This window comes from Alexandromys fortis, unplaced genomic scaffold (genome assembly GCF_014885135.2).
Source record: "Alexandromys fortis isolate MF-2015 unplaced genomic scaffold, M_Fortis_MF-2015_v1.1 scaffold_186, whole genome shotgun sequence".
NCBI lineage: Eukaryota > Metazoa > Chordata > Mammalia > Rodentia > Cricetidae > Alexandromys > Alexandromys fortis.
This window is the reverse complement of record NW_026068067.1, coordinates 155,470-168,947: the sequence shown is the minus strand read 5'-3', so window position 1 is coordinate 168,947 and position 13,478 is coordinate 155,470. Positions and strand designations below refer to the sequence as shown.

General features: G+C 45.1%; 1 protein-coding gene across 1 annotated transcript in view; it reads left to right on the top strand.

Moving 5' to 3' along the window:
• The first annotated feature begins 5,085 nt into the window (after window positions 1-5,085).
• Window positions 5,086-13,478, top strand: part of Lonp2 (lon peptidase 2, peroxisomal) — a 71,663-nt gene continuing 63,270 nt past the window's right edge. Inside the window, exon 1 of the mRNA XM_050120817.1 lies at window positions 5,086-5,415. Within this exon, the coding sequence (XP_049976774.1) occupies window positions 5,183-5,415 (233 nt within the window). The 5' untranslated portion in view covers window positions 5,086-5,182. The remainder of the gene's footprint in view (window positions 5,416-13,478) is intronic.

Sequence of the window (13,478 nt, the reverse complement as noted above, 5' to 3'; positions counted from 1 at the left end):
TGTGTCCATAAAAGGAAGACAGGCAGGCACAGAAGGACCCCAGGATGCAGGTCCCTCCTGGTTCTAAATGCTGTCATCTCCGACAGCCGGGTCTCCCAGCGATAGAATAGCCAGCTCACAGTGGCCCATGCCTAAGATCTCAGCACTCAGGAGGAAAAGGAGAAGTGGGGAGGAGGATCCAGAGTAAGAGGTCAGCCTGAGATACATGAAGAGACCCTGTCTCAAAACACTGAAGGCTGAGGATATAGACCAACGGCAAATTACACTGCAGTATTTAACATGATGGTTAAACATACAATATACATCCTTACGAAAAAAGTCAAAATGCAACTTAAAACAAATGTCTTACTAATTTTAAAAGTGTTTACGTTGGGTGCCATTTGTACAACACACTTCTTTTAAACCATTTTTACTTTGTACGTACTTGAAAAAGTCACAAAAAATAAAGTCAATGGGGTTTTCTTAATAGCAGAATAGGCCATTCTCCATTTGTTGTTGCTGGTGGTGGTCTTAAGTCCGCACATGGGAACATTTAGTTCAAGTCACAGAATTTTTCTCAGTAGACAGCTCGATGCAGTGTAATTAGCTGCTCTAACTTCAAAAGACGTTATTCTTTTCAGGTACAACTTTACTGCATTTGGGCAGAGAAAAAAGGTCTTAAGAACAAGACCATGATCTAAAAATGAAAAGTAGAACCGAGAGAAACGTTAATATCATCTGGTAGCATCAATCAGCAGGTGCTGGCTCGGTTCAGCCAGGTCCCCACCAAGCAAGGCTGGTGTGCTGATTTGGGTCCCAGTAGCTGATGGGACAATGTGGGAAACCTGGAGGGACAGAGTCCAGTAGGACTATGAGCTGGTGGGTAAGAGAGGGTGTTGTTCACTCTGATTAAGATTCGGAGCAGGGGGCGCAGTTTTCCGGTTACATGCGAAGCCTGGGTCATGAACACACTGAGACAAATACTGACATGCTGCAACCACTGAGACCCTGCTGCCATATTGCTGTGCGGTTTAGTCACAAAGACTCTCATGGGCCAGAAAGAGGTGAGGGATGAAGGCAGAAAAAGCCCAGATTGCAAGTCACGCACCCTGGCAAGTTGCTACATCCTTGGCATTGACCAAGGTATCTGTAACTAATCTACAAGCCACTGGTCAGTGCCCTAGTTTGCTTCTTTGTTGCTGTAACAAAAGGCTGACCAAAAACAATTTTGAGGAGACCAGGTTTATTTGGCCTGGAGGTTGAGGTGATGGTTGAGGGAAGCCAATGCAGAAGCTGGAGGCAGGAACTCAGGCAGAGGTCATGGAGGAACCCTGTTTACTGACTTGTTTTTCCTGGCTTGCTCCGCCAACCTTCCTTGTATCAGGTCCACCATCCCAGGGGTGGCACCACCTACAGTGTGCTGGGCCCTCCTACACCAATCAGCAATGGAGAAAATGCCCCACAGACATGTTCGAAGGCCAATCTGATAGAGAAAATTCCCCGGCCAAGTTTCTCTCTTCTCAAGCACAGCACATTGACAGTCGAGACTATTTCTCACAGTCAGTGTGTGCAGTCAAATTTCAGGGCTGCTCGAAATTTTGCTTCCCATTAATAATTAAAGAGAAAAGCGAAATGCCAAAGACACACGCTGGTTGTATTTGAACTTGTTTGTCAATAACTCTGGGAATCGCAGAATTAGTTCCTGAGCCTGGAACTCGCCCCGCAGCTTCTCGCCGTGCGGCAGCTATAGACAAGTTTGTGAATTTATCTTTTTTTTTTTTTTTGGTTTTTCGAGACAGGGTTTCTCGGTGGCTTTGGAGGCACAGGAAGGCAGATCTCTGAGTTCAAGGCCAGTCTGGTCTACAGAGTGAGTTCCAGGATAGCTAGGGCAGCTACACAGAAAAACTCTGTTTCCAAAAAAACTAACTCACTAAATAAATAATAGAATAAATATAACTAACTTACTAAACATAGAATCAGTCCAGCGATTAGTAAGCTAGTTTACATGTTTGTTGCTTTTAAGATATGTGGGCATGGTAAAAAAAAAAAAAAAGCATTAAACTACAGTTTTTAAAATAGGCCCCAGAATTTTAAGATTGTCATAGAGATTCCTTAATAAAATACCTAGCATGAGCCCGGCAATGGTGATGCGTGCTTTTAATCCCAGCACTCAGGAGGCAGAGGCAGGCGGATCTCTTTGAGTTTGAGGTCAGCCTGGTCTATAAGAGCTAGGTCCAGGACAGGCTTGACAGCTATAGCAAAACCCTGTCTGGAAAAAACAAAACAAAACAAAATACCCAGCATGTGCAAAGCTCTTGGTCCTATCCCCAATATCATTTTTCAAAAGACACCAGGAGTCTCAGAGAGTAAGGGCCCTCTGCCCTCCAGCTGAGTGAGGCTCTTAATGAAAGGTAAGCTCTGGTGGCCCTGAGACATGACATGACGTTTCGACTTTAGATCACTCTCACAGTCTATCTGATATATCACACAACACACACCCAGAGGAATGATCCAGACCTGTGTCAAGATCAGTCAGAATCATCAGCCACCAGCTCATTCTCCCTCTAGACCTCAGCGACTCAGCCTAGAATCTATCACTGGAAGTGAGTGAGACTCTTTACAAAACAATTTTAAAAAGTATCTGTTTAACACCATGGTAACATTCAGGTCAGAGCTGCAGCGGAGGACATGGGTGCGTGGCCCTGCTGCAGTCAGGGTCTGTGTTGATGTCTGAGGCTCCTGTTACCACTGAAGATCATGTTAGTGTCCAAGGGCCACACTGCTACCGGGGCTGTGCTGATCTGAGTGGCCTGCACTGCCACCTGGGGCCACAGTGACATTCAGACCTGACTGCTGCTCAGGACCATGTCTGGGTTCATGGTTCTACCACGGCTAGGGTCTGTGTTGAAGTTGAAGACCATGTTGTCATATGGAAGCCCTGGGATGGGGCTACAATCTGTGGCCTTGTTGGGGTTCTGGGGGCCATACCACCGCCAGCCTCATCCTGATCTGAGTGGCCAGTGCTTCCACCAAGAGCCAGGATGTCTTCTAGGCCTGAGATGCTGCCGAGGACTGTACTGGGGTCTGTGGTCCAGGTGCAGCTGGGGTCTGTGTTGATGTCTGTGGCCTGTGTCACCTCAGGTAGCCATAGGAAACATGTGTGATGAAATCAGGGGGCCATGATGAGCTGGCTCCATCCTTTGCTGGCCCTGCCTCCCACTGGACACTGTAGCAAGAGAGCTGGCCCCGATTGGCACAGTAGAGCTTCCCCCCTCCCCCAATACACACACTCCGGATAGATGGCCCCACCCCTCATCAAAGGTCAAAGGTGAGGGAGAACTGACCCTGACAGCTTTGGGCATAGGGGAGCCGGCTCCAACTCTCACCTGAGTGGGCAGCCTGGGTATCCTGGACTGGCAAGCTCAGCTACCATCCAGACCCTCAGCTGAGCCTGGGATTGACCCATCCTAACATTTACCCCATCTAGGACCTGCTGCAGCTCATGAAGGGACTGGTCTTATGGAATAATCCCTGCAGGATCTCCATGATTTGGGACATCCGTGGGATACCCCAGAGGTGTTTCAGTGGGGATCCAGCGATGGTGGTGTGCCAGAAATCAGAGGCCATGAACTAGACCAATGACTCATTGCCATGATATTTGCTAGTGAAGCTGACTGGACAAAAGGGTGAACTGTGCGCCTCACCGTAGCTTCCACTGCCATTGGGATGAATGAAGAGGGAACAATGGAGGAGTAGAGGGGTTTTTATTGTTTGTTTGGTTGGTTTGCTTTGCTTTTTAAAAAAAATTTTTGGGGGGGCATTGCAGGGGTGAGGGGAGGATACGAGGAACTGAGAGGTGAATGGAATTAGGGTGCATGATGTGAAATTCCCAAAGAATCAATAAAGAAATTATGTTTTTTGATAAAGAATTCATATATAAGAAGATACAAAAAAGTTTACAGTACCATAACAGCAAGGTGTCAGAGGCCAGGGTGGAGCTCAAGGGAAGAGATAAGGAAGAAGAGCAAGGGGCATTTAGGAGATAATGGCTGTTTGCTATCTTTATCAAGGTGACTGCTCCATTAGGCTACACACACGTCAAACGTCATCAAATCATATGCTATTAATACCTACAGTTCACTGTACGCCAGTCAATCTGTAAGGCTGCTTAGAAGAAACCAGCTTCATCCTTCGCTGAACCGCGTTACACTAAGAGTGACTAGTTGGCCTCTCTGGAATTTACCTCATCTGCAAATGACAATAATACTGGATTTCTCTGAAGCTTCAGGGTTTCTATATCATGTGAAATGATTTTTAAATGAAGAGCCATCTCTATATAATTCCTTTAAAGTGTCTGTTTAACGTCCTAATAAAATAAAGCGGAAACAGAAGCAATGCCCCCGACTTAAGAGATCTAGAGATAGGCAAAGTGAAAAATGAAGGACAATAGGAAAACCCAGAAGGCGGAGGGAAGGTCTGCGGATTAGGAAATGGTAATACTAACTTCCTGGTTTTGATCATGAACCCTGATTGTGTAACGGAACAGGGAAAACCGGGTGAAAGGTGTATGAAACTTGTTACAATCTAAAGTCTATTCAACGACAGGGTACACCGTTCAAATACGATGATCCTTCTCAAAATTCCCGTCAAGTCTAAATGTAGGCACAGCTCATGCTGACTGCACACCGGTTTCTTTCTTAACTTCTGGCACCGCAAGTTTAGAGAGAAGTGCAGAACGCAGCGGCAGAGTTTGGGTCCAGGGGCCCACCGAACCTCTGGGCTAGCCGGAAGCCGAGGTCTCCTGGGGCAGGAACCAGCCTAGGGGTGCTGCCCGAGACCCGGGCCTGGGGGCGGGGCCAGGAGCCGAACGGTTGGCCTGGAGGCGGGGCCAGAAGCCGAACGCTTTGGGCCTGGGGGCGGGCCGGAAGCCTAGTCGCTCGGGCCTCTGGGAGGGTTGTGGGCGGGCCGGAAGCGGTGGCACAAGGGCCTGGGGGCGGGGCCCAAGCAGCGAGGCTTGAGCCTACAGGCCAGGGGAGGGGGCGGGGGCCGGGAAAAGGGGGCGGGGCCGGAAGCGTTAGCACTCGGCCTGGGGGCGGGCCCTAGTGAGCTCTCCGTGGTGCGCTGTCCGGTGGCCTTGGCACAGGACGCTCAGAGCTCTCAGCGGGGAGTCCTCCTGACCGCTCGGGTGCTAAGAGCCATCGCCATGTCGTCCGTGAGCCCCATCCAGATCCCCAATCGCCTTCCGCTGCTGCTGACCCACGAGGGTGTGTTGCTGCCCGGTTCCACTATGCGCACGAGTGTGGACACGGCCCGCAACCTGCAGCTCGTGCGGAGCCGCCTGCTCAAGGGTACGTCGTTGCAGAGCACCATCCTAGGAGTCATCCCCAACACGCCCGACCCGGCCAGCGACTCGCAGGACCTGCCACCTTTGCACAGGTAGGTCGGGCACCTGCGTGCAGGGCTGTGTCTCCACACTTGGGAAGGGGGAGTGACGCTTTTAACCAGTGACCGGTAGCGAGCTGAATAACTCACAGGATAACTGACAGGGGTAGGAACTCTGTGCTGTTGATTACCTGCCTGTTGCTGTTAAAAATCTAATCTGAGTCCTGGTCCGACCCTGCCGGTCCCCTTCAGGGCCGTTGGCCAGTGCCGTTTACTTCTCAGGCCCCTCCCTTCTCCCTTCCCCCACCCACCTTTCACCTTGTTCCCTTTCTTTTCTTTCAACTGGCCTCCTGTCAGTTTCAACTTGTTGTCCAGTTGAAACGCTATAAATCTAGTCATTTCTTTTTCTCCTGCCCATGCCTAAACTGCGCAGTTAACTTTTGAGTGTTTTTCTTTACACTTTATGCTGCCCGTTTTCTCCACCCCTAGTGGCCTCCTCTTGCAGGGCCTTTCCTGTTCCCATTTTCCTTGAGGTCTCTTCCTCACCCTTTCTACCCTCTCATCTCAACTTGTCCCTTCTTAGCATTTGTTTTTGTTTTGTTTTGTTTTGGTTTGGTTTTTAGTTTTTCGAGACAGGGTTTCTTTGTAGCTTGGGAACCTGTTCTGGAACTAACTCTGTAGACCAGGCTGGCCTTGAACTCAGAGATCCTCCTGCCTCTTGCCTGCCAAGTGCTGGGATTGAAGGCGGACGCCACCACCGCCCGGCTACTTCCTAGCATTTTTATCTTAGGCCCTGTTCTTGTCACTGGAGTGCTCCGTGTTCTGGCTTGAGTTCTGTGACTTGGGTGATAGATTTCACCCGTATCTGACTCTCCATCTGCAGCTTTGAAAGTGCATGTGTCTCTTAGGTGTGCTATGAAGGTCCGTCTGTGTAGACTGCTCTGCACCATGCCCGATGGATGGCCGTGCTCCCCTGGACGGTACAGTGATTATGGATATAGAGCACTTGAAGTGTGTCTGGTCTAATACGAGTTTTAGCACCGGAGTGGCTGTGTCCCAGAAAGACCGTCAACCCCAGGCAGTTTAGGGCAGTTAGTTACCCTAAATGTGTCATACATGTGCAGTGCACACTCGATTTTGAGAAAGCATGAAAATCGTTACCAAGAGTAAATGCTGGACTGCTAATATTTTGGCCATTTCATCTGTTACTAGTTTATTTGTGGATCCTAACATCACAGATGCGGCTCGTATTTTTATGAACGGTATTTATCTATATATAGTGTGCCTTTATGAACGGTATTTATCTATATATAGTGTGCCTTTGCAGATGTTACCTTCAAGTTCTTCTCTCAGGTTCTTGCTCCATATATTGTCCTGAAGGCGTTTGTCCAATTTGGAGCACCTCCTTCCCCTCATTTTCAAATTAAGAGTTGCCTGACTCTGAATGGAGTTTGAAAAGATTTAGAACACCTTATTTTTACTTAAGTGGGACTACATTACTTTGTCAAAAGTTGTAGCTTTTCTTCATGTTTCCAAAGGAGACTGATAGCTCCTTAAAAACAAAGCGAACAGAAAACATAAGACAAATCCACAACAACTAAATAATGGTAGTTTACACTGTATCATCATGGAAAATCTTTACCTCCATTTGATCTGTTTCCCCTATTTCCTGAATAGGGTCAGACACAAGTTTCAGTCCTCCATCCTGATGTATTATATCTATATTAGTCCTCCATCCTAATGTATTATATCTATCTTAGTTTCCCAACATATTATCCTCCATCCTGATGTATTATATCTATATTAGTCCTCCATCCTAATGTATTATATCTATCTTAGTTTCCCAACATATTATCCCATTCCTTAAGCCTCTGCTTGTTTCTTCCACATTATTTTACATTCTGTGTCCAACCACTTAGATGAGGCAGAAGTCCCATGATTAATTTTTTTTTGATTTATTTCTTTTGGGGGGAGTGCAGTAGAGATTGAGCCTATAGTTCCCCTGCTTGCGAATTAAGTATTCTACCATCACACTTTATTTATCCTTGGCCCTTTTGTTACTTTTAATTTTGATACTAAGTCTCACTAAGTACTCTGTGCTGGTGTCTGCTGTGGAATAATCCTTCTGTACGCTGTGAAGCTGTGTTGCTCTCATTTTTAATAAAAAGCTGATTGGCTGATAGCTAGACAGGATTTGGTGGGGGCAGAGAGAATGCTGGGAAGAAGGGTGGAGTCTCGGGAGTCAGGAAGAGTTGTCATGAGACAGAGTGAGCAGGATGGGATGTTCATAGATGAGGTGTACAAGCCTTGGGACAGCACATAGATGAACAGAAATGGGTTAATTTATTAGAGCTAGCTAAAAAGAAGCCTAAGCTATGGACTGAGACTTAATAGTTAATATTAAGTCTCTGTGTGGTTATTTGGGAGCAGCAGGTGTAACAGAGCTGATCCCTATGAAAAACTCTGCCTACAGCCTTTGAACTCTTCGATAGCTCAATCAAGTATTGAACTGGTGATCACCCTGCCTCAGCCCTCCATGTAGTAAGGATTTTATACCAGGTCTAGCTTGGTTTATTTCTGATGTGTGCTGGATAGTTTTATATCATCTTGAACAAAAGCTATAGACTTAGTCAGGGTTTCTGTTGCTGTGAGGAGACACCATGACCACAGCAACTCTTAGAAGGAAAACATTTGATGAGGTAGTTTACAGTTCAGAGGTCCAGTCCATTATCATCATGATGGGCCTGATGCCATGGTGTGGGAGAAGGAGCTGAGCGTGCTACATCTTGCCTAGGTAACAGGAAGTGGTCTGAGGCACTGGGAAGTATCTTGAGTATATACTAGACCTCAAAGCCCACCTCACAGTGACACACTTCCTCTAACAAGGCCACACCTACTCCAACAAGGCCACACTTCCTAATGTTGCCACTCCCTTTGGGGGTCATTTTCTTTCAAACTACTACATCATTTGAGAGGAAGAAACTGCAATTGAGAAAATACATCTATAAAATCAGGCTGTAGGCAAGCCTGTAGAGCATTTTCTTATTTAGTAATTGATGTGGGAGGGCCCAGACCATTGTAGGTGGTACCACCCTGGACTGGAGGCACTGGATTCTATAAGAAAGCAGGATGAGCAAGTCACAGGGAGCAAGCCAGTAAGCAGCAGCCTTTTATGGCCTCTGCATCAGCCCCCGCTTCAGGTTCCTGCCCTGCTTGAGTCCTGTGGTGATTGCTTTTGATGACACACTGTTACATGGAAGTGTAGCTGAAATAACCCCTTTCCTCCCCAAGTTGCTTTTGGTCCGCATGTTGTTTTTGGGAGAATTGTGGAAAGATCTTGGAACTTTGGCCTACAAAGGCCATTGAGTATTCAAAGCTTGGTGAGCTTTTTTGTGGGAACTTGGAAGATAAGAATGTTGAGAGCAATGCAGATGGTGGGGGCCTGGCTTATGAAGTTTCAGAGGAAAGCAAAGACTCTCCTGGGCCTTCTGTGTGAGGAATCTGTGGTGTCTGGTCAGCTGGAGCTGAAGAGTTGGCTGTGATTAACAAGACAGGAGAACCACTTAAGTAAAACCTTAGCTTTCTCAAACAATGGGTGCTGGTCAGCTGGGGCTGAAGAATTAGTTGTGTTCAAGAAGGGCTTAACTTCACTGAGATGAAATCTCCTGGGAACTGTTTCATCAGAGTCAGTACATACAGGCTGTTTTCCAGGGTGATCAAGGTTTTACCTTGGTCTGGCAGCTGAACTTGGTAGTTAAGTGTCCCCTAGGTACTACCTGTTTCAAAGGCATGAAGGGGTCATGGAGAGTAGCTGGGGCTTGGCACTGTGTGGCAGAGCTGGAGTCCTTGAAGAGAGCCCAGGAGAAACTATTGGTGAAAGTAGAACCCAGTTGGACAAGAGACCCACCATTTTAGAGAAACCAGTATCATGGGATAGCCACCAAGAACAGCAGCAGTTTGGGATGTAGCCAATTAAAGACTTGCTGTTTGTGTTGCAGAGGGCAGAGCTGGAGAAGTGAGCCAAGCTCCTTGGAGGAGCCTGGAAGATCATGTATGAATCTCAGATAATTGGACATTGTGTGATTTATACCTTGGAAGTTCGGTTTTCGCTTTGTTCAAATTGTGACTGCCCTGGTTCTTCCCTCTTGAAATAAGAACATATTTATGATTTCACAGGAACCCAGAGTTAAAAGACTAATTTTCAAAGAAATTCTAGGTTTTAAAGGAAAGTTTGGATTTTTGTAAAGACTGAGACTTTTAAAGTTTGTAAAAATATTTTATATTGTGATTTTAATATAATGTGTAATCTTAGGGATGAACAAGAAAGCAAAGGTATGGTTTAACTATAATATACTTGTGTATTGAGTTGACAAAGGGTCAATTGTCCTGACTAGTTTTATGCCAACTTGACACAAGCTAGAGTCATCTGAAAGGAGGGAACCTCGATTGAGAAAATGCCTCCATAATATCAGGCTGTAGGGCATTTTCTTTGTGATTATTGGTGTCCTACTAACTGTTACCCAACTCTAGGTTGGGTTGCTTACAACTGCCTTAACTACATCTTGAGGGAATCCAAGCCCTCTTTGGCCTCTGCAGGCACTGACACACACCTGACATGTGCACATATCACCCCCTACACACATAGATACATACATGTACATGTGAGTTAAAATCTTTTTTAAAGTAGAATTAGTCATATTTTAGGTTTGAGTTAGTAATTTTTTTGTATTATTCTAGCAAGGCTTTTGAGGGTTACTAATTGCCTTCACATAAATAACTACGAATAACAATAACTAAATTCTCCTTGCCTGAAACTAATAAGTCCACTGATGTGCAATCTTAACATGCAGATAGTGCCTTTGTTTTAGGTGACTCAAAATTGGCAGGTTTTTTTTTTTTTTTTTAACATTGCTGGGGAATTTAATCTAGGGTCTTGGTATGCAAAGCAAAGCACTCTCCACTGAGCCACACCCCGTTCTGATCATTTCAATGAGAGAATGTCTATAAAAAGCCTCCTCAGAGCCTCAGCAGTGTCAGAACTCACCAGGCCACAGCTATACTAGGAATGTTTGTTACTTGAGAAGCTTATATACAGAAAGATTGTACTATATCCCTCAGAGTAGATTCTGAAGTCTTTTCTCTATCATGGCTTTCAAAACACTTTGTGCTTTAGTAGTATGAACATCACCGGTTTCTGTGCACAGATCTGTCCTTCCCAGTTACCTCCTATTCTGGATGCTGGCCATGCCCAGAGGTGAGTGGAGGGCTCTTCCTGCCTGCTTTCCTCTACAGTCTCCTGTGTTTCTGACCACCTGTTTGCTGGCTTCTCTGTGTAGCACAGCTCCTTCTTTCATGTTTCATATATAGGCATGCTACTGGATAAGAGACTTAAAAAAGAAATGTGGAACTTGCCTTCCATGACACCTAAGGACATAGTTAGTGGCTCCTGTGTGATTAGCTGTCTTATTAAAGTGGGCAATCATTTAACACCATTTGCATGGTGTCATTCAGTTTTCAGTCTCACATTTTAAAAGCTTTTGTTTATTTTTTGTGTGAATGTGAATGGGGAGGGGGTCAGATGCACTCCATGCAGCACATGTGGAGGCCAGACAGCTTGGGAGTCATTTCTCACCCTCACCATGTAGATCCCTAGAATTTAACACATCTACAAGACTCGGCAGAAGGCACCCTTACCCCTGAGCCATCTCACTGTCTACCTAACTGAGCCATCTTCCTACCTAACTGTTGTGGAGTATTAGTTGAAGATGTGTTAGATTTGTTCATGCTGTGGACCAATGTTTAATGATGCAAAGATGAGTTGCATTCTTTTATGTTGCATTTGTTTAACTGTGAAGCTGTGTTACTGTGCCTGCCTAAAACATCTGATTAGTCTAATAAAGAGCTAAACAGCCAATAGCGAAGCAGGGGAAAGGATTGACAGGGCTGGCAGGCAAAGAAAATCAACAGAAGGGAAAGAGAAAAAAAAGGAAGATCAAGGAACGAGAAAAAGGGGAGGACATCAGGGGCCAGCCACACAGCTAGACATGGAGTAAGAAGGAAAGAAAAGATATACAGAAATAGAGAATGGTAAAAGCCCAGAGGCAAAAGGTAGACGGGATAATATAAGTTAAGAAAAGCTGGCAGGAAATAAAGCCAAGCTAAGGTTGGGCATTCATAACAAAGAATAAACTTCTGTGTGATTATTGGGGAGCTGGATGGTGGGCCCCCAAAGAGCAAAGAGAGTTTAAAAAAAAAGCCACGTAATATTGTTCAGGGTTCATGGATGCCTTTCTTCAGGGTGCTAGTCCCTTAACCTCTACTTATTTGTTGGCATTCTTACTTATCTGTGAGACCCTAGGTTAGTTTCTTTGGCATTTATATAACAAAGTATACATGCGTCAACAGATACATAGTCCATAGCTGGAAGGATCAATTTCTGCCCATATGTCACTCCTACTTATACCTATCAATACTTTTAGGCATTCAAGGAATACTATCTAATAATAAAAATTTTAGATTTGCTATTTTATATTGACAGGTATGTAATACCTATCAATACTCTTAGGCATTCAAGAAATACTATCTAATAAAAAAATTTAAATTTACTATTTTGTATAGACAGGTATGTAGTGAAGAGTCTACTTAGCTCTTCTAGAGTCTTTATCGACTCTTCTAAGAAAAGTCTGTTGGCAAGCCGTGTGTCTCCTATTCGGAAATAATGTTTAAGAAAAGGTAACAGTGAACAGACATCTCCTCTAGTTTATACAACTTGGGATTATTCTAAATAGTTATTAATAATGATACATTCTCAGGAAATTATCACTGGCAACAAAGCCAAGAATGTGCCACTAAAACAAAATTAAAACCATGTTTCCCAGATATGGGTAACTCTCTCCACTGTGTCATTAATGCTGTGTTTTCTGTTTCTCACCTAGTTAGGAGCTACCTTGCTGTGATGAAACACTATGACCAAAGTACCTTGAGGAAAGGATTTATTTGGCTTACACTTTATCACTGTTCATCAGGACAGGAACTCAAACAGGGCAGGAACCTGGAGGCAGGAGCTAATGCAGAGCTCATGGAGAGGTGCTGCTTACTGACTTGTCCAGCATGGCTTGCTCAGCCTGTCTTTTAAAGAACTCAAGACCACCAACCCAGGTGTGGCACCTCCCACAATGAGCTGGGGCCTCCCACATCAATCACTAATTAAGAAAATGCTGTATAGTCTTGCTTACACCCTGATCTTATGGAGGCATTTTCTCAACCAAGGTTCTCTCCTTTCAGGTGACTTTAGTTTGTATCAAGTTGACATAAAACTAGCCAGGGCACGATGTTACTAAGTATTCATTTCTTAATTCCTGATAGTGCAAATTTGTATCACCCATTGTGGTGAGATAGAGTGAGAATTGTCATAAGACCTAAGCCAGGTTCTCCATTGCTAGCCTCTTTATTTCCCCAGTTTTGAATCTAGATTACTCACTTGTCACAAGGAGATATTGGCACCTGCTGGGGAATATTTTCAGGTGTGTTACTTTGTTTATACTGCATTTGATTAACTGTGAAGTTGTGATTTTTTGCCTGTCGAAAACACCTGATGCTCCTAATAAAGACTGAGGCAGTAACAAGGACAGGCAGGGCTAGCAGGCAGAGAGTATAAAGAGAAGGAGAAATCTGGGAGCAAGAGACGAAAGAGAACAAGGAGAGGAGGGCATCAGGGGCCAGCCATAGCAAGCCATGGAGAAAGAAATAAAGGCACACAGAAATAGAGAAAGATAAGACAAAAGGTAGTTGGGATAACATATAAGTTAAGAAAAGCTGTCAAGAAACAAGCCAACCTAAGGCCGGGCATTCATAACTGAGAATAAGCCCCTGTATGTGATTTATCTGGGAGCTGGGTAGTGCCACCCCAAGAGTACGAAGAGCTTAACTTCACACATCAGGCACCTTCTTAGTAGTAAATGGGATATAGCAAAATGATAGACAAGGAAACTTTTAGAGCAGCCCCATAGTGGTGTTGCTCTCTGAATAGGCAGCTAATTTTAAACATAGATTTCATAGAAGAGGATTGAGGAGAGGAGTGGAAAACCCTCCATTTCCCCTGCACGGGCAGAACTGAA